The following is a 23,067-nucleotide window of genomic DNA, read 5'->3' as shown; positions in this document are numbered from 1 at the left end:
AAACTGGAGCGAAAAGCAGGCGAGAGGCGGCGTACACCAGTCTGTCATAGCGCTATGTCATCATTTCCATTACAGTCGTTATTATTACCCATGTAGTCGTAAGGTTACTTTTATTTTCACCATTTTTTCTGCAACGGCCTGACAACCTGTCAGGGTGTTCCTGCCTCTCACCTGATGGCTGCTGAAACAACCTCCAGCTTCCCAGAGAGACCCGGACTGGACTGAGTGGTGAACGAATGAATGAATGAATTTTTTTAATTCGATGTGAAAAATGAGGAGAAAAACACAGGCAGTGACAGCAGATGTCATTTCCACATAGAACAGAAACATTGTTTTGTTTTCAGGTTGTTGTTTATTTGTTTCATCAGTGGGAAATATTCTGCGTTGTGCTCTAAAACTTTGTCCCTTCTGCATCTCCGCTGCCACTTCATGCTTCAGAAAGGTAAAAAGAAATGCATTTACGCAGCTCTTCGTCTTCGTCTTCATAAGGAGTGTGTTTCTACATGTTTACACACCGCAGAGCACATCAGACACGGTGTGTTCAGCGTCGTTGGAGGGGAGCGAAGTACAGACCTGTGAACATCCAACCCAACTCTCCTTTCTCTGCTTTGGTTTTTCTCTCTGAACTCTTTTGTTTTACTTCTTGTACTGGATTTTCTTGGACCTTAGCTGAACTCTAACCAGCAGGTTTCTGAACATTTAGTTTCCCAGCATTCTTTATCCGGGGTTTCCTCTGACACACAACAAACCCCGGCAGCCTGCGACACATTTACCTGTGAAAGTTAAACGTGTCTCGCCGCGCATGCTGCTGGTCCTCGTTGAAACTCACATCAGTGTTCTGTATTGTAGTAAAAGCAGTGAAAGGAAAAGGCCTTTTAAACACACACACACACACACACACAGCTCTCATGTGAACGTCTTTATCTGGCCTTTAACTGAGAATCTCTGTTTGCAGATGCACAGCTCATCAGACAGCTTGGAGAGGAGGGAGCCCCCCCTGCAGGAGGCATCTGTGGCCAGCTTCAAAGGCTCAACGGCCTTACTGGTTGAACTGGAAGATAAAGTGGCGCAAGCAGCTGCCAGTGTTCAGAACGCTAAAAGTGAGGTAAGAATGAAGCAGACAGAGTTAAGCTGAGCTGCTTGGTAGCTTTTAAAAACGACCCTGAAGTCAAGTGGTAAGCTGTCCTCTCCGTTGTTCTCAGGACCAAACCACAACGCTGACACTGTAAACAAACATTTTGTTGCCTCTTGTTTACGTGGTAACAGAGCTGTAAAATCAAGCTATTTGTGTGGACACTCAGAGCTTCATCAGCCGGTGTGATGACGACTACCTGACGTTTGTACTTCCTCTCATCCAGGTGACTTCCCAGTTAATCCGGGTTGTCTGCACCACCACGCTGGTTAACTTCTGACCGGCGTAACTCGTGGTAACCTACGCTGTGTGTCTAACCTGCTCTGGAGCAGGTCATGCAGTGAATAAGAGATCAATGAGTATAAAAGCACCACAACCCAACCAATCAGCTCTCTTGGAAAATGGCTTGTCCTTTCTGTGGATGCTGGATCGTGGGAGGAGGGAGGCTTTAGGGACAGATGCATCCTTTTGATGCAGAAATTAAACCTTTTCACTGATGCTTTGAAGCTTGTTTTAGTATTTGTTATTGGCTTACTCTGAAGTCCGTTTAGCTGCTGTAGGAATGTGAAATATTGATAATAATAATGGTCACATGTGGCAGAGCTGCAGAACCATGAAGTTACGGAACACGCAGCTACTTTTACTTTTCTCAGTAAAATCCGCCGACAGACAGTGTTGGAACCACCGCGTTACCATCTGGATCACACTTTATCAAATCAAACTTTATTTATAAAGCACTTTTCCTACAATAAAACGCAACACAAATGGCTACATGAGATAAAAACACAAGAAAATGCATCAGCCCCTCCCTTCTAACACAAACACACTCATACACACACACCCAACCAGCATCAGTTTCCAACACTTGACTTAAACATCACTCACACACCTACCTACCTACATGTTGCTGAGCACAGATGAGCCCGGTCAGGAAACACCGTCGCAGGAGCCGTCAGGAGTCGACCAGACCACAGTAACAGTACTATCAATAACATTAAGCGCTATCACATAAAAAAAAATCCCCTTTTTAAATGTGGGTGACATCTCTACGCTTCTGTACAACATCAGACGTTTATCTTTGTCTTTTTCATCTGCTGTGTTACATTACCGTTCTTATCACCTCCCTGGTGGCATTGGGTGAGGGAGGGGTGGAGGTGGACCAGAACCGTCCCCACAGTGGAGCTCTGCAGACAGACAGTGGACTAAATATAAAACAGAAACATCACATTTATCCGTCTATCTGTCCTTCTCCCAGCTAAGCTGGCACTGAGTCACGCGTGCTCCTAAAAGCAGTCATTCCTTTGTTTTCGCAGTGTATAAACGTGTGTTTCACTGTGTCTTTTTCACTGTTTGCTGTAAAAGGATCATTTAAGAAGAAAAAACAGTAAGAACTGTCCTTTCTCTCTCTGTTTCCTGTTTTCTGTCCAGGTGTTTTACATTGAGAACCGGATTGCTGCCCTGAATGCTGCTGGAACACCTGATAAGAAACGACGGGTAATCCGCTTCAATTCCAGTCTGAATATTATCTTTGCTTTGTAGATTTTATTATTTAGAATAAAAGCAAACAAGAGTTTACCAGGGTTATTCTGTGGCACATCAGGCTGGTTGACAGCAGGACATCGTCTTGGACTGAACATGCATTTAGTAATCCAGTTTTCTCTGATTTAAATCCACTAATAAAATTGTTTCTCTCCTCTGAGCTGTCTTTGATAAATGTTGCAACGAGATACCAAAAGAACTTCACCGGCCACATGTTTTCCCTTCTGCTAACATTTGGACTTTATCTTTGCCTCCCGATTTGGTGTTTAGCAGTCAGCCATCCCGATCCAAGCAAGAAGACTCTCCCACAACTTTCCCACAAGTAAGTGCCACCCCTGCTGCACGCTCCCCAGGCCTGTCGCTGACTCCACGTCTTAACCTTGTTAAAGCTGGAGAACATGAAGCTCTGTGCAACGTGAACACTGTGTGCTGTCTTTCTCCCAGTAGGATGGCACAGACCCAGATTGCAGAAGGAATTTAACATCTTTAGTTTATCCAAACAGTTACTTGAACCTCAAACGTCAATGTTTTTTATCCTGATGGGGATTTTTTATCTGAGTACAGCTGTTAAACAGCTTTTAGTGGGCAGAATGAGAAGGCAATGAAATGATAAAGAATTTTCACACGAGAGACGAAGAGACAGGGGGCTGCAGGATCTCTGAGACTAATTCAAGAGCTTTTCTGAAATGAAGCATCATTTGTTTTTTTCAGGGCAACATTTCTATCAGGAAAAACAAATCACTTACTCAGCAACACAAGCAGGTCACATACACGGAAATTTATAGCAAAACTATGACATTAGTAAAATGGAGAAATTAGAACATTGTTCTTGTTCTGGATGGCAGCTTCTAAAACGTTGTTCTTGTTCTGGATGGTGGCGTCCAGAACGTTGCTCTTGTTCTGGATGGCAGCTTCTAAAACATTGTTCTTGTTCTGGATGGTGGCGTCCAGAACGTTGCTCTTGTTCTGGATGGTGGCGTCCAGAACGTTGCTCTTATTCTGGATGGTGGCGTCCAGAACGTTGCTCCTGTTCTGGATGGTGGCGTCCAGAACGTTGTTCTTGTTCTGGATGGTGGCGTCCAGAACGTTGTTCTTGTTCTGGATGGCAGCTTCTAAAACGTTGTTCTTGTTCTGGATGGTGGCGTCCAGAACGTTGCTCTTGTTCTGGATGGTGGCGTCCAGAACGTTGTTCTTGTTCTGGATGGTGGCGTCCAGAACATTGTTCTTGTTCTGGATGGTGGCGTCCAGAACGTTGTTCTTGTTCTGGATGGTGGCGTCCAGAACGTTGCTCTTGTTCTGGATGGTGGCGTCCAGAACGTTGTTCTTGTTCTGGATGGTGGCGTCCAGAACGTTGTTCTTGTTCTGGATGGTGGCGTCCAGAACGTTGCTCCTGTTCTGGATGGTGGCGTCCAGAACGTTGTTCTTGTTCTGGATGGTGGCGTCCAGAACGTTGTTCTTGTTCTGGATGGTGGCATCCAGAACGTTGCTCTTGTTCTGGATGGTGGCGTCCAGAACGTTGCTCTTGTTCTGGATGGTGGCGTCCAGAACGTTGCTCTTGTTCTGGATGGTGGCGTCCAGAACGTTGCTCTTGTTCTGGATGGTGGCGTCCAGAACGTTGCTCTTGTTCTGGATGGTGGCGTCCAGAACGTTGCTCTTATTCTGGATGGTGGCGTCCAGAACGTTGCTCTTGTTCTGGATGGTGGCGTCCAGAACGTTGCTCTTATTCTGGATGGTGGCGTCCAGAACGTTGCTCTTGTTCTGGATGGTGGCGTCCAGAACGTTGCTCTTGTTCTGGATGGTGGCGTCCAGAACGTTGCTCTTGTTCTGGATGGTGGCGTCCAGAACGTTGCTCTTGTTCTGGATGGCAGCTTCTAAAACGTTGTTCTTCTTCTGGATGGTGGCGTCCAGAACGTTGCTCTTGTTCTGGATGGTGGCGTCCAGAACGTTGCTCTTGTTCTGGATGGTGGCGTCCAGAACGTTGCTCTTGTTCTGGATGGTGGCGTCCAGAACGTTGCTCTTATTCTGGATGGTGGCGTCCAGAACGTTGTTCTTGTTCTGGATGGTGGCGTCCAGAACGTTGTTCTTGTTCTGGATGGCAGCTTCTAAAACGTTGTTCTTGTTCTGGATGGTGGCGTCCAGAACGTTGTTCTTGTTCTGGATGGTGGCGTCCAGAACGTTGCTCTTGTTCTGGATGGTGGCGTCCAGAACGTTGTTCTTGTTCTGGATGGTGGCGTCCAGAACGTTGTTCTTGTTCTGGATGGCAGCTTCTAAAATGTTGTTCTTGTTCTGGATGGTGGCGTCCAGAACGTTGTTCTTGTTCTGGATGGTGGCGTCCAGAACGTTGCTCTTGTTCTGGATGGTGGCGTCCAGAACGTTGCTCTTGTTCTGGATGGTGGCGTCCAGAACGTTGCTCTTGTTCTGGATGGTAGCGTCCAGAACGTTGCTCTTGTTCTGGATGGTGGCATCCAGAACGTTGTTCTTGTTCTGGATGGTGGCGTCCAGAACGTTGTTCTTGTTCTGGATGGTGGCGTCCAGAACGTTGTTCTTGTTCTGGATGGTGGCGTCCAGAACGTTGCTCCTGTTCTGGATGGCAGCTTCTAAAACGTTGTTCTTGTTCTGGATGGTGGCGTCCAGAACGTTGTTCTTGTTCTGGATGGCAGCTTCTAAAACGTTGTTCTTGTTCTGGATGGTGGCGTCCAGAACGTTGTTCTTGTTCTGGATGGTGGCGTCCAGAACGTTGCTCTTGTTCTGGATGGTGGCGTCCAGAACGTTGTTCTTGTTCTGGATGGTGGCGTCCAGAACGTTGTTCTTGTTCTGGATGGTGGCGTCCAGAACGTTGTTCTTGTTCTGGATGGCAGCTTCTAAAACGTTCTTCTTGTTCTGGATGGTGGCGTCCAGAACGTTGTTCTTGTTCTGGATGGTGGCGTCCAGAACATTGTTCTTGTTCTGGATGGTGGCGTCCAGAACGTTGTTCTTGTTCTGGATGGTGGCGTCCAGAACATTGTTCTTGTTCTGGATGGTGGCGTCCAGAACGTTGTTCTTGTTCTGGATGGTGGCGTCCAGAACGTTGCTCTTGTTCTGGATGGTGGCGTCCAGAACGTTGTTCTTGTTCTGGATGGTGGCGTCCAGAACGTTGCTCTTGTTCTGGATGGTGGCGTCCAGAACGTTGTTCTTGTTCTGGATGGTGGCGTCCAGAACGTTGCTCCTGTTCTGGATGGTGGCGTCCAGAACGTTGTTCTTGTTCTGGATGGTGGCGTCCAGAACGTTGTTCTTGTTCTGGATGGTGGCGTCCAGAACGTTGCTCTTGTTCTGGATGGTGGCGTCCAGAACGTTGCTCTTGTTCTGGATGGTGGCGTCCAGAACGTTGTTCTTGTTCTGGATGGTGGCGTCCAGAACGTTGCTCTTGTTCTGGATGGTGGCGTCCAGAACGTTGCTCTTGTTCTGGATGGTGGCGTCCAAAACGTTGCTCTTGTTCTGGATGGTGGCGTCCAGAACGTTGCTCTTATTCTGGATGGTGGCGTCCAGAACGTTGCTCTTGTTCTGGATGGTGGCGTCCAGAACGTTGCTCTTATTCTGGATGGTGGCGTCCAGAACGTTGCTCTTGTTCTGGATGGTGGCGTCCAGAACGTTGCTCTTGTTCTGGATGGTGGCGTCCAGAACGTTGCTCTTGTTCTGGATGGTGGCGTCCAGAACGTTGCTCTTGTTCTGGATGGCAGCTTCTAAAACGTTGTTCTTGTTCTGGATGGCAGCTTCTAAAACGTTGTTCTTGTTCTGGATGGTGGCGTCCAGAACGTTGCTCTTGTTCTGGATGGTGGCGTCCAGAACGTTGCTCTTATTCTGGATGGTGGCGTCCGGAACGTTGTTCTTGTTCTGGATGGTGGCGTCCAGAACGTTGTTCTTGTTCTGGATGGCAGCTTCTAAAACGTTGTTCTTGTTCTGGATGGTGGCGTCCAGAACGTTGTTCTTGTTCTGGATGGTGGCGTCCAGAACGTTGCTCTTGTTCTGGATGGTGGCGTCCAGAACGTTGTTCTTGTTCTGGATGGTGGCGTCCAGAACGTTGCTCTTGTTCTGGATGGTGGCGTCCAGAACGTTGCTCTTGTTCTGGATGGTGGCGTCCAGAACGTTGCTCTTGTTCTGGATGGTGGCGTCCAGAACGTTGCTCTTGGTCTGGATGGTGGCTTCCAGAACGTTGTTCTTGTTCTGGATGGTGGCGTCCAGAACGTTGTTCTTGTTCTGGATGGTGGCGTCCAGAACGTTGCTCTTGTTCTGGATGGTGGCGTCCAGAACGTTGTTCTTGTTCTGGATGGTGGCGTCCAGAACGTTGCTCCTGTTCTGGATGGTGGCGTCCAGAACGTTGTTCTTGTTCTGGATGGTGGCGTCCAGAACGTTGTTCTTGTTCTGGATGGTGGCGTCCAGAACGTTGCTCTTGTTCTGGATGGTGGCGTCCAGAACGTTGCTCTTGTTCTGGATGGTGGCGTCCAGAACGTTGTTCTTGTTCTGGATGGTGGCGTCCAGAACGTTGCTCTTGTTCTCGATGGTGGCGTCCAGAACGTTGCTCTTGTTCTGGATGGTGGCGTCCAGAACGTTGCTCTTGTTCTGGATGGTGGCGTCCAGAACGTTGCTCTTATTCTGGATGGTGGCGTCCAGAACGTTGTTCTTGTTCTGGATGGTGGCGTCCAGAACGTTGCTCTTATTCTGGATGGTGGCGTCCAGAACGTTGCTCTTGTTCTGGATGGTGGCGTCCAGAACGTTGCTCTTGTTCTGGATGGTGGCGTCCAGAACGTTGCTCTTGTTCTGGATGGTGGCGTCCAGAACGTTGCTCTTGTTCTGGATGGCAGCTTCTAAAACGTTGTTCTTGTTCTGGATGGTGGCGTCCAGAACGTTGCTCTTGTTCTGGATGGTGGCGTCCAGAACGTTGCTCTTGTTCTGGATGGTGGCGTCCAGAACATTGCTCTTGTTCTGGATGGTGGCGTCCAGAACGTTGCTCTTGTTCTGGATGGTGGCGTCCAGAACGTTGCTCTTATTCTGGATGGTGGCGTCCAGAACGTTGTTCTTGTTCTGGATGGTGGCGTCCAGAACGTTGTTCTTGTTCTGGATGGCAGCTTCTAAAACGTTGTTCTTGTTCTGGATGGTGGCGTCCAGAACGTTGTTCTTGTTCTGGATGGTGGCATCCAGAACGTTGCTCTTGTTCTGGATGGTGGCGTCCAGAACATTGTTCTTGTTCTGGATGGTGGCGTCCAGAACGTTGTTCTTGTTCTGGATGGCAGCTTCTAAAATGTTGTTCTTGTTCTGGATGGTGGCGTCCAGAACGTTGTTCTTGTTCTGGATGGTGGCGTCCAGAACGTTGCTCTTGTTCTGGATGGTGGCGTCCAGAACGTTGCTCTTGTTCTGGATGGTGGCGTCCAGAACGTTGCTCTTGTTCTGGATGGTGGCGTCCAGAACGTTGCTCTTGTTCTGGATGGTGGCATCCAGAACGTTGTTCTTGTTCTGGATGGTGGCGTCCAGAACGTTGTTCTTGTTCTGGATGGTGGCGTCCAGAACGTTGTTCTTGTTCTGGATGGCAGCTTCTAAAACGTTGTTCTTGTTCTGGATGGTGGCGTCCAGAACGTTGTTCTTGTTCTGGATTGCAGCTTCTAAAACGTTGTTCTTGTTCTGGATGGTGGCGTCCAGAACGTTGTTCTTGTTCTGGATGGTGGCGTCCAGAACGTTGCTCTTGTTCTGGATGGTGGCGTCCAGAACGTTGCTCCTGTTCTGGATGGTGGCGTCCAGAACGTTGTTCTTGTTCTGGATGGTGGCGTCCAGAACGTTGTTCTTGTTCTGGATGGTGGCGTCCAGAACGTTGTTCTTGTTCTGGATGGTGGCGTCCAGAACGTTGCTCTTATTCTGGATGGTGGCGTCCAGAACGTTGTTCTTGTTCTGGATGGTGGCGTCCAGAACGTTGTTCTTGTTCTGGATGGCAGCTTCTAAAACGTTGTTCTTGTTCTGGATGGTGGCGTCCAGAACGTTGTTCTTTTTCTGGATGGTGGCGTCCAGAACGTTGCTCTTGTTCTGGATGGTGGCGTCCAGAACATTGTTCTTGTTCTGGATGGTGGCGTCCAGAACGTTGTTCTTGTTCTGGATGGCAGCTTCTAAAATGTTGTTCTTGTTCTGGATGGTGTCGTCCAGAACGTTGTTCTTGTTCTGGATGGTGGCGTCCAGAACGTTGCTCTTGTTCTGGATGGTGGCGTCCAGAACGTTGCTCTTGTTCTGGATGGTGGCGTCCAGAACGTTGCTCTTGTTCTGGATGGTGGCGTCCAGAACGTTGCTCTTGTTCTGGATGGTGGCATCCAGAACGTTGTTCTTGTTCTGGATGGTGGCGTCCAGAACGTTGTTCTTGTTCTGGATGGCAGCTTCTAAAACGTTGTTCTTGTTCTGGATGGTGGCGTCCAGAACGTTGTTCTTGTTCTGGATGGCAGCTTCTAAAACGTTGTTCTTGTTCTGGATGGTGGCGTCCAGAACGTTGTTCTTGTTCTGGATGGTGGCGTCCAGAACGTTGCTCTTGTTCTGGATGGTGGCGTCCAGAACGTTGCTCCTGTTCTGGATGGTGGCGTCCAGAACGTTGTTCTTGTTCTGGATGGTGGCGTCCAGAACGTTGTTCTTGTTCTGGATGGTGGCGTCCAGAACGTTGTTCTTGTTCTGGATGGTGGCGTCCAGAACGTTGCTCTTGTTCTGGATGGTGGCGTCCAGAACGTTGTTCTTGTTCTGGATGGTGGCGTCCAGAACGTTGCTCTTGTTCTGGATGGTGGCGTCCAGAACATTGCTCTAGTTCTGGATGGTGGCGTCCAGAACGTTGCTCTTATTCTGGATGGTGGCTTCCAGAACGTTGCTCTTGTTCTGGATGGTGGAGTCCAGAACGTTGCTCTTGTTCTGGATGGTGGCGTCCAGAACGTTGCTCTTGTTCTGGATGGTGGCGTCCAGAACGTTGCTCTTGTCCTGGATGGCAGCTTCTAAAACGTTGTTCTTGTTCTGGATGGTGGCGTCCAGAACGTTGCTCTTGTTCTGGATGGTGGCGTCCAGAACGTTGCTCTTATTCTGGATGGTGGCGTCCAGAACGTTGCTCTTGTTCTGGATGGTGGCGTCCAGAACGTTGCTCTTGTTCTGGATGGTGGCGTCCAGAACGTTGTTCTTGTTCTGGATGGTGGCGTCCAGAACGTTGCTCTTGTTCTGGATGGTGGCGTCCAGAACGTTGTTCTTGTTCTGGATGGTGGCGTCCAGAACGTTGCTCTTGTTCTGGATGGTGGCGTCCAGAACGTTGCTCTTGTTCTGGATGGTGGCGTCCAGAACGTTGCTCTTATTCTGGATGGTGGCGTCCAGAACATTGCTCTTGTTCTGGATGGTGGCGTCCAGAACGTTGCTCTTGTTCTGGATGGTGGCGTCCAGAACGTTGCTCTTGTTCTGGATGGTGGCGTCCAGAACGTTGTTCTTGTTCTGGATGGTGGCGTCCAGAACGTTGTTCTTGTTCTGGATGGTGGCGTCCAGAACGTTGCTCTTATTCTGGATGGTGGCGTCCAGAACGTTGTACTTGTTCTGGATGGTGGCGTCCAGAACGTTGTTCTTGTTCTGGATGGCAGCTTCTAAAACGTTGTTCTTGTTCTGGATGGTGGCGTCCAGAACGTTGTTCTTGTTCTGGATGGTGGCGTCCAGAACGTTGCTCTTGTTCTGGATGGTGGCGTCCAGAACGTTGCTCCTGTTCTGGATGGTGGCGTCCAGAACGTTGTTCTTGTTCTGGATGGTGGCGTCCAGAACGTTGTTCTTGTTCTGGATGGTGGCGTCCAGAACGTTGTTCTTGTTCTGGATGGTGGCGTCCAGAACGTTGCTCTTGTTCTGGATGGTGGCGTCCAGAACGTTGTTCTTGTTCTGGATGGTGGCGTCCAGAACGTTGCTCTTGTTCTGGATGGTGGCGTCCAGAACATTGCTCTTGTTCTGGATGGTGGCGTCCAGAACGTTGCTCTTATTCTGGATGGTGGCGTCCAGAACGTTGCTCTTGTTCTGGATGGTGGAGTCCAGAACGTTGCTCTTGTTCTGGATGGTGGCGTCCAGAACGTTGCTCTTGTTCTGGATGGCAGCTTCTAAAACGTTGTTCTTGTTCTGGATGGTGGCGTCCAGAACGTTGCTCTTGTTCTGGATGGTGACGTCCAGAACGTTGCTCTTATTCTGGATGGTGGCGTCCAGAACGTTGCTCTTGTTCTGGATGGTGGCGTCCAGAACGTTGCTCTTGTTCTGGATGGTGGCGTCCAGAACGTTGTTCTTGTTCTGGATGGTGGCGTCCAGAACGTTGCTCTTGTTCTGGATGGTGGCGTCCAGAACGGTGTTCTTGTTCTGGATGGTGGCGTCCAGAACGTTGCTCTTGTTCTGGATGGTGGCGTCCAGAACGTTGCTCTTGTTCTGGATGGTGGCGTCCAGAACGTTGCTCTTATTCTGGATGGTGGCGTCCAGAACATTGCTCTTGTTCTGGATGGTGGCGTCCAGAACGTTGTTCTTGTTCTGGATGGTGGCGTCCAGAACGTTGCTCTTGTTCTGGATGGTGGCGTCCAGAACGTTGTTCTTGTTCTGGATGGTGGCGTCCAGAACGTTGTTCTTGTTCTGGATGGTGGCGTCCAGAACGTTGGTCTTATTCTGGATGGTGGCGTCCAGAACGTTGTACTTGTTCTGGATGGTGGCGTCCAGAACGTTGTTCTTGTTCTGGATGGCAGCTTCTAAAACGTTGTTCTTGTTCTGGATGGTAGCGTCCAGAACGTTGTTCTTGTTCTGGATGGTGGCGTCCAGAACGTTGTTCTTGTTCTGGATGGTGGCGTCCAGAACGTTGTTCTTGTTCTGGATGGCAGCTTCTAAAATGTTGTTCTTGTTCTGGATGGTGGCGTCCAGAACGTTGTTCTTGTTCTGGATGGTGGCGTCCAGAACGTTGCTCTTGTTCTGGATGGTGGCGTCCAGAACGTTGTACTTGTTCTGGATGGTGGCGTCCAGAACGTTGCTCTTGTTCTGGATGGTGGCATCCAGAACGTTGTTCTTGTTCTGGATGTTGGCGTCCAGAACGTTGTTCTTGTTCTGGATGGTGGCGTCCAGAACGTTGTTCTTGTTCTGGGCGGCAGCTTCTAAAAGGTTGTTCTTGTTTTGGATGGTGGCGTCCAGAACGTTGTTCTTGTTCTGGATGGCAGCTTCTAAAACGTTGTTCTTGTTCTGGATGGTGGCGTCCAGAACGTTATTCTTGTTCTGGATGGTGGCGTCCAGAACGTTGCTCTTGTTCTGGATGGTGGCGTCCAGAACGTTGTTCTTGTTCTGGATGGTGGCGTCCAGAACGTTGTTCTTGTTCTGGATGGCAGCTTCTAAAACGTTGCTCTTGTTCTGGATGGTGGCGTCCAGAACGTTGTTCTTATTCTGGATGGTGGCGTCCAGAACGTTGCTCTTATTCTGGATGGTGGCGTCCAGAACGTTGCTCTTGTTCTGGATGGTGGCGTCCAGAACGTTGCTCTTGTTCTGGATGGTGGCGTCCAGAACGTTGCTCTTGTTCTGGATGGCAGCTTCTAAAACGTTGTTCTTGTTCTGGATGGTGGCATCCAGAACGTTGCTCTTGTTCTGGATGGTGGCGTCCAGAACGTTGCTCTTGTTCTGGATGGTGGCGTCCAGAACGTTGCTCTTGTTCTGGATGGTGGCGTCCAGAACGTTGCTCTTGTTCTGGATGGTGGCGTCCAGAACATTGCTCTTATTCTGGATGGTGGCGTCCAGAACGTTGTTCTTGTTCTGGATGGTGGCGTCCAGAACATTGTTCTTGTTCTGGATGGCAGCTTCTAAAACGTTGTTCTTGTTCTGGATGGTGGCGTCCAGAACGTTGTTCTTGTTCTGGATGGTGGCGTCCAGAACGTTGCTCTTGTTCTGGATGGTGGCGTCCAGAACGTTGTTCTTGTTCTGGATGGTGGCGTCCAGAACGTTGTTCTTGTTCTGGATGGCAGCTTCTAAAATGTTGTTCTTGTTCTGGATGGTGTCGTCCAGAACGTTGTTCTTGTTCTGGATGGTGGCGTCCAGAACGTTGTTCTTGTTCTGGATGGTGGCGTCCAGAACGTTGCTCTTGTTCTGGATGGTGGCGTCCAGAACGTTGCTCTTGTTCTGGATGGTGGCGTCCAGAACGTTGCTCTTGTTCTGGATGGTGGCGTCCAGAACGTTGCTCTTGTTCTGGATGGTGGCATCCAGAACGTTGTTCTTGTTCTGGATGGTGGCGTCCAGAACGTTGTTCTTGTTCTGGATGGTGGCGTCCAGAACGTTGTTCTTGTTCTGGATGGCAGCTTCTAAAACGTTGTTCTTGTTCTGGATGGTGGCGTCCAGAACGTTGTTCTTGTTCTGGATGGCAGCTTCTAAAACGTTGTTCTTGTTCTGGATGGTGGCGTCCAGAACGTTGTTCTTGTTCTGGATGGTGGCGTCCAGAACGTTGCTCTTGTTCTGGATGGTGGCGTCCAGAACGTTGCTCCTGTTCTGGATGGTGGCGTCCAGAACGTTGTTCTTGTTCTGGATGGTGGCGTCCAGAACGTTGTTCTTGTTCTGGATTGTGGCGTCCAGAACGTTGTTCTTGTTCTGGATGGTGGCGTCCAGAACGTTGCTCTTGTTCTGGATGGTGGCGTCCAGAACGTTGTTCTTGTTCTGGATGGTGGCGTCCAGAACGTTGCTCTTGTTCTGGATGGTGGCGTCCAGAACATTGCTCTTGTTCTGGATGGTGGCGTCCAGAACGTTGCTCTTATTCTGGATGGTGGCGTCCAGAACGTTGCTCTTGTTCTGGATGGTGGCGTCCAGAACGTTGCTCTTGTTCTGGATGGTGGCGTCCAGAACGTTGCTCTTGTTCTGGATGGCAGCTTCTAAAACGTTGTTCTTGTTCTGGATGGTGGCGTCCAGAAGGTTGCTCTTTTCTGGATGGCAGCTTCTAAAACGTTGTTCTTGTTCTGGATGGTGGCGTCCAGAACGTTGTTCTTGTTCTGGATGGTGGCGTCCAGAACGTTGTTCTTGTTCTGGATTGTGGCGTCCAGAACGTTGTTCTTGTTCTGGATGGTGGCGTCCAGAACGTTGCTCTTGTTCTGGATGGTGGCGTCCAGAACGTTGTTCTTGTTCTGGATGGTGGCGTCCAGAACGTTGCTCTTGTTCTGGATGGTGGCGTCCAGAACATTGCTCTTGTTCTGGATGGTGGCGTCCAGAACGTTGCTCTTATTCTGGATGGTGGCGTCCAGAACGTTGCTCTTGTTCTGGATGGTGGCGTCCAGAACGTTGTTCTTGTTCTGGATGGTGGCGTCCAGAACGTTGTTCTTGTTCTGGATGGCAGCTTCTAAAACGTTGTTCTTGTTCTGGATGGTGGCGTCCAGAAGGTTGCTCTTTTCTGGATGGCAGCTTCTAAAACGTTGTTCTTGTTCTGGATGGTGGCGTCCAGAACGTTGTTCTTGTTCTGGATGGCAGCTTCTAAAACGTTGTTCTTGTTCTGGATGGTGGCGTCCAGAACGTTGTTCTTGTTCTGGATGGTGGCGTCCAGAACGTTGCTCTTGTTCTGGATGGTGGCGTCCAGAACGTTGCTCCTGTTCTGGATGGTGGCGTCCAGAACGTTGTTCTTGTTCTGGATGGTGGCGTCCAGAACGTTGTTCTTGTTCTGGATTGTGGCGTCCAGAACGTTGTTCTTGTTCTGGATGGTGGCGTCCAGAACGTTGCTCTTGTTCTGGATGGTGGCGTCCAGAACGTTGTTCTTGTTCTGGATGGTGGCGTCCAGAACGTTGCTCTTGTTCTGGATGGTGGCGTCCAGAACATTGCTCTTGTTCTGGATGGTGGCGTCCAGAACGTTGCTCTTATTCTGGATGGTGGCGTCCAGAACGTTGCTCTTGTTCTGGATGGTGGCGTCCAGAACGTTGCTCTTGTTCTGGATGGTGGCGTCCAGAACGTTGCTCTTGTTCTGGATGGCAGCTTCTAAAACGTTGTTCTTGTTCTGGATGGTGGCGTCCAGAAGGTTGCTCTTTTCTGGATGGTGGCGTCCAGAACGTTGCTCTTATTCTGGATGGTGGCGTCCAGAACGTTGCTCTTGTTCTGGATGGTGGCGTCAAGAACGTTGCTCTTGTTCTGGATGGTGGCGTCCAGAACGTTGCTCTTGTTCTGGATGGTGGCGTCCAGAACGTTGCTCTTATTCTGGATGGTGGCGTCCAGAACGTTGTTCTTGTTCTGGATGGTGGCGTCCAGAACGTTGCTCTTGTTCTGGATGGTGGCGTCCAGAACGTTGCTCTTATTCTGGATGGTGGCGTCCAGAACATTGCTCTTGTTCTGGATGGTGGCGTCCAGAACGTTGCTCTTGTTCTGGATGGTGGCGTCCAGAACGTTGTTCTTGTTCTGGATGGTGGCGTCCAGAACGTTGTTCTTGTTCTGGATGGTGGCGTCCAGAACGTTGCTCTTATTCTGGATGGTGGCGTCCAGAACGTTGTACTTGTTCTGGATGGTGGCGTCCAGAACGTTGTTCTTGTTCTGGATGGCAGCTTCTAAAACGTTGTTCTTGTTCTGGATGGCGGCATCCAGAACGTTGTTCTTGTTCTGGATGGTGGCGTCCAGAACGTTGCTCTTGTTCTGGATGGTGGCGTCCAGAACGTTGTTCTTGTTCTGGATGGTGGCGTCCAGAACGTTGTTCTTGTTCTGGATGGCAGCTTCTAAAATGTTGTTCTTGTTCTGGATGGTGGCGTCCAGAACGTTGTTCTTGTTCTGGATGGTGGCGTCCAGAACGTTGTTCTTGTTCTGGATGGTGGCGTCCAGAACGTTGTTCTTGTTCTGGATGGTGGCGTCCAGAACGTTGTTCTTGTTCTGGGCGGCAGCTTCTAAAACGTTGTTCTTGTTCTGGATGGTGGCGTCCAGAACGTTGTTCTTGTTCTGGATGGCAGCTTCTAAAACGTTGTTCTTGTTCTGGATGGTGGCGTCCAGAACGTTGTTCTTGTTCTGGATGGTGGCGTCCAGAACGTTGCTCTTGTTCTGGATGGTGGCGTCCAGAACGTTGTTCTTGTTCTGGATGGTGGCATCCAGAACGTTGTTCTTGTTCTGGATGGCAGCTTCTAAAACGTTGCTCTTGTTCTGGATGGTGGCGTCCAGAACGTTGTTCTTATTCTGGATGGTGGCGTCCAGAACGTTGCTCTTGTTCTGGATGGTGGCGTCCAGAACGTTGCTCTTGTTCTGGATGGTGGCGTCCAGAACGTTGCTCTTGTTCTGGATGGTGGCGTCCAGAACGTTGCTCTTGTTCTGGATGGCAGCTTCTAAAACGTTGTTCTTGTTCTGGATGGTGGCGTCCAGAACGTTGCTCTTGTTCTGGATGGTGGCGTCCAGAACGTTGCTCTTGTTCTGGATGGTGGCGTCCAGAACGTTGCTCTTGTTCTGGATGGTGGCGTCCAGAACGTTGCTCTTGTTCTGGATGGTGGCGTCCAGAACGTTGCTCTTATTCTGGATGGTGGCGTCCAGAACGTTGTTCTTGTTCTGGATGGTGGCGTCCAGAACATTGTTCTCGTTCTGGATGGCAGCTTCTAAAACGTTGTTCTTGTTCTGGATGGTGGCGTCCAGAACGTTGTTCTTGTTCTGGATGGTGGCGTCCAGAACGTTGCTCTTGTTCTGGATGGTGGCGTCCAGAACGTTGTTCTTGTTCTGGATGGTGGCGTCCAGAACGTTGTTCTTGTTCTGGATGGCAGCTTCTAAAATGTTGTTCTTGTTCTGGATGGTGTCGTCCAGAACGTTGTTCTTTTTCTGGATGGTGGCGTCCAGAACGTTGCTCTTGTTCTGGATGGTGGCGTCCAGAACGTTGCTCCTGTTCTGGATGGTGGCGTCCAGAACGTTGTTCTTGTTCTGGATGGTGGCGTCCAGAACATTGTTCTTGTTCTGGATGGTGGCGTCCAGAACGTTGTTCTTGTTCTGGATGGTGGCGTCCAGAACGTTGCTCTTGTTCTGGATGGTGGCGTCCAGAACGTTGTTCTTGTTCTGGATGGTGGCGTCCAGAACGTTGCTCTTGTTCTGGATGGTGGCGTCCAGAACGTTGTTCTTGTTCTGGATGGTGGCGTCCAGAACGTTGCTCCTGTTCTGGATGGTGGCGTCCAGAACGTTGTTCTTGTTCTGGATGGTGGCGTCCAGAACGTTGCTCTTGTTCTGGATGGTGGCGTCCAGAACGTTGCTCTTGTTCTGGATGGTGGCGTCCAGAACGTTGCTCTTGTTCTGGATGGTGGCGTCCAGAACGTTGCTCTTGTTCTGGATGGTGGCGTCCAGAACGTTGCTCTTGTTCTGGATGGCAGCTTCTAAAACGTTGTTCTTGTTCTGGATGGTGGCGTCCAGAACGTTGTTCTTGTTCTGGATGGTGGCGTCCAGAACATTGTTCTTATTCTGGATGGTGGCGTCCAGAACGTTGCTCTTATTCTGGATGGTGGCGTCCAGAACGTTGCTCTTGTTCTGGATGGTGGCGTCCAGAACGTTGCTCTTGTTCTGGATGGTGGCGTCCAGAACGTTGTTCTTGTTCTGGATGGTGGCGTCCAGAACGTTGCTCTTATTCTGGATGGTGGCGTCCAGAACGTTGCTCTTGTTCTGGATGGTGGCGTCCAGAACGTTGCTCTTGTTCTGGATGGTGGCGTCCACATCTACCTTTGATATCTTGGAAAACCTGGTGGTAACTTCTCCTGGATGTTCCCACCAATTATTGTGGATTTATTTGCAGATATACTGAAAATCTCACAATGAGGAAGAATCCTTTTCAACATTCCTACGTCCAGATAATGATCTGGAACAATCCCAACATTTAATGGGTTTTGAAGGAAAAAAAAAAAAGAAATGATCTAATCCATTTTGTAGTTTTTGTGTAAAATAGCAAACAGAAAGACTGATAGATAAACACTGGTTGAGGTAACAATAAAACCAATCAGAGTAAATATAAATACACACAGTAGTGCTGCAAACTAAAAGCTCAGCAGGATACTGGAAGCAGAGCAGCCTGGGTGATGCATGATAATCCACCAGTCTAACAGCCTCTGACTTAAAGGCCTTCATGCCTGGTGGGAAGGCGTCAAACAGCCCACTGGCTGGGTGGGAGAGCTCCCTGCTGGTCATTCTCTCTGTGGTTTCCACTGCAGCACCGTCTGCCAGCGGCAGAGCATTTCCTTACCAGGCGGTGACGGAGGAAGCAGGGACTCTCCATCACACACATGTAGAAAGCTTCCAGCACCGAGGTGTTGCTGCCGGTTTGCCTCGGATGGCGCCAGTTCGCCAGCTGGCCACATTTCTAGGGATTTGAACTGATGGCCAGCCATCATGGAAGAGCTTGTGATCCAGTTCAAATCCCTAGAAATGTGGACTTCAAAGGAATTAAAGCTTTAGTCCATTTCCACAGTTATTCCGCTTATCATTTATTATGAGTGACTGATTAGTGTGTGTGTGTGTGTGTGTGTGTGTGTGTGTGTGTGTGTGTGTGTTGTTCCGATAGATGGATGGATGTTATAGTACTGTATACAGAGAAGCAGAAGTTCCTAAAATAACATAAAGCTCAGACATTTTAAGGTCATTGCCACTGTCACGTAGTTCCTAAACATCAACATGGACCAGATTCCATTCTTTTTTTCTAAAGAAAACTGAAATCTGATTTCCTAGCTGAGCTTTAAACCACAGATGTGGAAGATCGTGCATTAACGGTGCAGTCCCTGTGTGTTTTCAGACCAGTCGGACAGGTTTGTAAGGAACTCCCACTACAGGGGCTCCCTGACACAAAGGAACCCAGTGACAAAGCCCAAGACGCGGGCGACCTGCGCGGTACGACCCACGCTGCGGTGCTGGGTGCCATGAACAGTTCACTTCCAACAGTACACAGCTGCCTTTTGCAAAAAGAAACACTTGTTCTTACATTAATATTCAGAGGAGAAAACAGAATGAAACAATGGCACATTGTTCCGTCTGGAAGCCTTTACATCCTGGCAACTATTTTTATACGAGTTATAGGACTGATTCCAGATTCAGGATTTCTACTCCTCTGGGGTTCACTGTTAGCCAATGTCCACCCCCTGGTAGTTAGGAGTTTGTGTTACAGTATGACAAAATACCACATGGAGACAAAGTTGTTTCATGTGAATGCATATAAATCAGTCAAACCCAAGGTGGTATTGATTAAACATTTTCAGTTCGGAGCAACGTTAAAGTTACTCATCTAATTCCCAGCAAAGAAAGAAATGCCTGAAGAAGGATTAACGATGAAGATCATTTCCCAGAATGCCAGTTGGTAAAGTTAGAAGTGAGCTCTTCATTCATCAATCAAGTGGGCTTTGACTTCTTTCACTGAACATCTGCTGATGATTTCTTCCCAATCACAATTTTACGCTAATTTGATTTTTCTATTCTTTCTTTTATTCACTTCCACTGCTGTAATCAAATAAATAATGTCTTTAAATGGAAAACTGTGGTGTGAGGTGTCATCAGGAGTGCAGGACCCAACCAAATGAGGCTCCTTTTAGGTTTTTATTAGATATTATCAAGTTATATACCTGGAAAAAGATGTCAGCATATTTTTATTACTTGTTATAAAATGTTCATTTATTTGGCACAAAACGTGTTTGCCCTCATTTCACCCGTTTAAATGTTGAAACGGATAAATCACACGTAGATTTCAGTACTGTCATGATGCATCGGGGTTGAATTAGCTCATCCAAGTATCCTGCCAAGACATTTAAGATCGACTTCAGGCCAAATGAGATAGCAGAGAGAAGTAGTGGATAATGAGATATGGAGGTTTTGGCTTTACTTTTGGAAACTCAAGTCTGCATTAGAAACAGACAAAGTCTGACTTTTTCAACTCCTGAGATATCTGAGATTTAAGTTCTTAAAGAGAAGAAACAGTCATGCGAGTTATTCTTTATCCGATGTCTTTTCTTTTTACAAAACCAAACAAAAACTATTGATCTGATGGCAGCAAGCCTTCTCTGAAAAGCTGGAACAGGATCAACAGAAGGCTGGAAAAGTCATTTAGTAACAAAACTAGGAATGAAGGAAGCATTTCAGAGAGGCGGCAATCTCAGAAAAATGTTCTTCAGTGTAAAATAATGAAGATGTAAAGATCCTCAGTGTGTCATGAAACGATTACAGATTCAGAGAATCTCTGTTCACATGCAGACAAGACTGAAGGTCAAACTCCATGCTGCTGCTCTTTCAGGGGGAACACAGTTCAGTCTGCAGCTTAAAGCTCCATCATACGTGAAGAGGATCCAGAAACACGCCGTCTTCTCTGGACCAAAGCTCATCTAAAAGGTTGAGTGGAAACCTGGATGAAGATGTGGAGTAGTTTGTGGACAGCATGGACGGCGTGTCCTGCAGACTAAAGAGGAGAGGGAGCATCCAGCTTGTTATCAGCCTGCATCTCTGATGGGATGGGGTTGCATTAGTGCCGATGGCGTGGGCAGCTTCCACATCTGGGAAGCTCCATCAATGCTGAAACATCTGCTCCCATCCAGACAACGTCTCTTTCAGGGAAGACCTTCCACCATGCTGGACCACATCCTGATGGTGGAACAGGAGAACTGGTCTGCTGCAGTCCAGTTCCACCAGTACAAAACATCTGGAGCATCATGGAAGCAGCTGGAATCCTGCATCAGACCAGAACGGGACGACATCCCTCTCCTGAAACTCCAGCAGCTGCTCTCCTCACTTCCCAGATGTTTCCAGATGTTAGAAGAAGAGGAGATGCTAACGATGCTAAACATCGTCCTGGAACAACTTTTTACAGACGTGTTGCTGCATCAGATTCACAATCAGCTCAGATTTTACATGAAATGATTAAACTTCTCAGTTTTAACATCTGACATGATGTTTATGTTTATTAGAGAATAAAAGAGGGATTAGTTGGTAACACTTTGCAGTGAAGGCTTCACCATCTGCTTGGTTACCAGGTAACACCTTCAGAACCAACCTGATAAGATTATCTTGACTCCTCCGCGTGTTTTTCTAACATTAAAACATGAAATGCCACCTCTTGTTATCCACATAATGATTCCTTAATTCCTTCAATCCAAACATGATCAATCTCTGCTTTTTGCCTCTTTCATGCGCTGCAGTTATTTCTACGGTTTCTTTTTCTTTCTTTGAGATCAACGACACTGACAAATCAACAGCTTTATGTTCGCATGCACCTTGCACATCTTGTCTTTTGCATCAGAGCGATTACTTTATTTATTAACAACTTGATGTTTTCATTGTCTCTTTTTCTGTGTCTTCTTGCAGAAACCAGTAATGACTCAGGGCTCATGAGGAGGAGGCTGAGTATTATGTGACAAGTTTCATCACTGCTTTATTCACACAGAGGAAAATCAGACGTCTGCTGAGGATCAGAATGTAAAATCTGTCTTTATCGTTTAGTCAGCAGCAGGAGTAGATCTGTACCATCTGACAGCATGTGTTGTACCTGCCGTGCACTAACTTTGATCTGGTAAACATGTGATTTTCAGACATTAACATGCATGTAAATGCAGTTACAGTGAGGTGTTAAAAGGAGAAAGCTAGCCGGTTATTCAGCACAGATCACAGATAGATGCAAACTCTGGTTTCAGACTGGGTAATAACAAACTGCAGGTCACTCCCACAACAGCCTTTTTTTACACTTTATAACTTATTCATGTCTTCATGTGACAGCTTTGAACTGGTTAATAAAAGTAATTGTAGATGTTAAGTGATAATCATTTTAATATATGATGAAAATCATTAAAGAATTGATAGATTGTGAACATTAATGCCTGCGTTAGTTTGTAAATTCTTGTCTTTAATCTGTAGTTTCCTGCTGACTGTGTTTAAATATTCCACTATAATCTGTTTAAACACATTTCTTATGTTTTGCTGCAGCATCATTAAAACTCTTTAATAACAGTTTACAACATTTACTCGTGTTTCACTGACAGCTGCTGAACCATTAAAGCTTTTTCTTTTCACTTACATGTGCAGAAGTCTGAATTACTTTATTCTCTTTTCATCTCCGTGTTTTACATGTTGCATTTACTGGATCCAGACGCCCAAACCATCATAGTTTCACCTCCGTGCTGAGCCCTTATCTCCCCTTCTCGCCTTCTCCTGACAAGTCTGAACTCTTCTGCAGGGTCACCTGAAAGCTGCTTGGATTGAACGTTCTGTGCTGTTTTGCTGTCTGATTTCCATTTGCAGAGCCGTTCTCAGGGTTTCACCTCAGACTGTTTTCAGCTGCAGGTCCAGTTTTCTGCGTTTTATTAAAGCTTCCCATTTATTCTGTAGTGGTTACAACACACTCAGATGGACACATTTTTACCCGTAAGGGGAAATCTGCCTTCACATGGCAGAGGTGATCCTGGCCATGTGAACGATTTCTGATCATCTATATTTACAGGGAGGAAAAGTTAGTTTACGGATATAGAAGAAATATGAAATAAGATGAAAATATGTACAAACACAAGAAAAATATGTTTAACAAACTGATTTTATTTCTATCACATAATTTAAGATGAAAGCATATCTGCTTCCCGAATCAGTTTCTGGAAAACCCTGCAGCTGCATCCCTCGTCTTCAGTAGAGCCTTATATCTAGCATCCACCTCCTGTCTCACAGTCCCGTCTCTGGGTCAGTCCTGTCCTCTTTCCAAACACAAAGCTGTTTTAAAGTGCTTCAACTGAAAAAAGGAGAAAAATAATGAAAGAATAAAAATAAAGTGAAGGAAATTCATTACATTGCAAACAGTTCTTGCGCAGCTGCAATGGGAGAAAAAATAAAATGAATTTCCATCTGAATAGCTGAGTAGAAGAAATGTAACCCCGCTGAAACATGATGATCAGCTCCATCACTTAGTATGGGGGGAGAATGTGACCTTATTGCGCTCGGGGTTGGTGGCCGGTTGGGGGTCTCTGGAGGCTGTGGGTCTGTGGTGGGCTCCTGGGGGGGGATCTTGACTGCTCCACTGCTGGGGTGGCTAGGTTTCTAGCCCTACTGTGGACCTGGATGGGCCAGCGGCTGGAGTTGCCACACGGCGGCGGGGCGAGGTCGCTGGCGGGTGATGGGTTGGCGGGCTTTGATTCCGTGACGGGCGCCTGTGCCGCCGCGGGGTGGGCTGGGCGGGGTCCCTGCGGCAGCGGGCAGGTACATGCTCTGGTGCCTGGTTGCGACCCTGGGACTTGGGGAGTGGGGGGTGTTTGATAGTGTGGATGGGATGTGTGTGTGTGTGGAGGGGGTGTGTGTTGAGGACTGGTGGCGGTACATAGGTGTGTGGATGTGTGTGGGTGAGTGTGATGATGTGTGTGTGGGGGGAGTGGCAGTGGTGCATGTATACGGGTGTGTGTGTGGGGGGGGGGTGTCTGTGGGGGGGGGTGTATGGGGGAGTGGGTGGTGCATGTATACGGGTG

The 23,067-nt window shown here is 48.2% G+C and overlaps 1 protein-coding gene across 1 annotated transcript in view; it reads left to right on the top strand.

Moving 5' to 3' along the window:
• The window catches only part of mlphb (melanophilin b), a gene marked incomplete at both ends in the record, with an annotated part of 74,330 nt that extends 53,371 nt beyond the window's left edge, over positions 1-20,959 (top strand). Inside the window, 5 exons of the mRNA XM_079254781.1 lie at positions 956-1,105; positions 2,561-2,626; positions 2,945-2,993; positions 18,384-18,478; positions 20,933-20,959. Of these exons, the coding sequence (XP_079110907.1) occupies positions 956-1,105; positions 2,561-2,626; positions 2,945-2,993; positions 18,384-18,478; positions 20,933-20,959 (387 nt within the window). The remainder of the gene's footprint in view (positions 1-955; positions 1,106-2,560; positions 2,627-2,944; positions 2,994-18,383; positions 18,479-20,932) is intronic.
• Positions 20,960-23,067: the final 2,108 nt, after the last annotated feature.

This window comes from Telmatherina bonti (assembly GCF_933228915.1).
Source record: "Telmatherina bonti genome assembly, chromosome: 15".
NCBI lineage: Eukaryota > Metazoa > Chordata > Actinopteri > Atheriniformes > Telmatherinidae > Telmatherina > Telmatherina bonti.
Note: the sequence above shows the minus strand (reverse complement) of the source record. Positions and strands in the feature narration are given on the sequence as shown.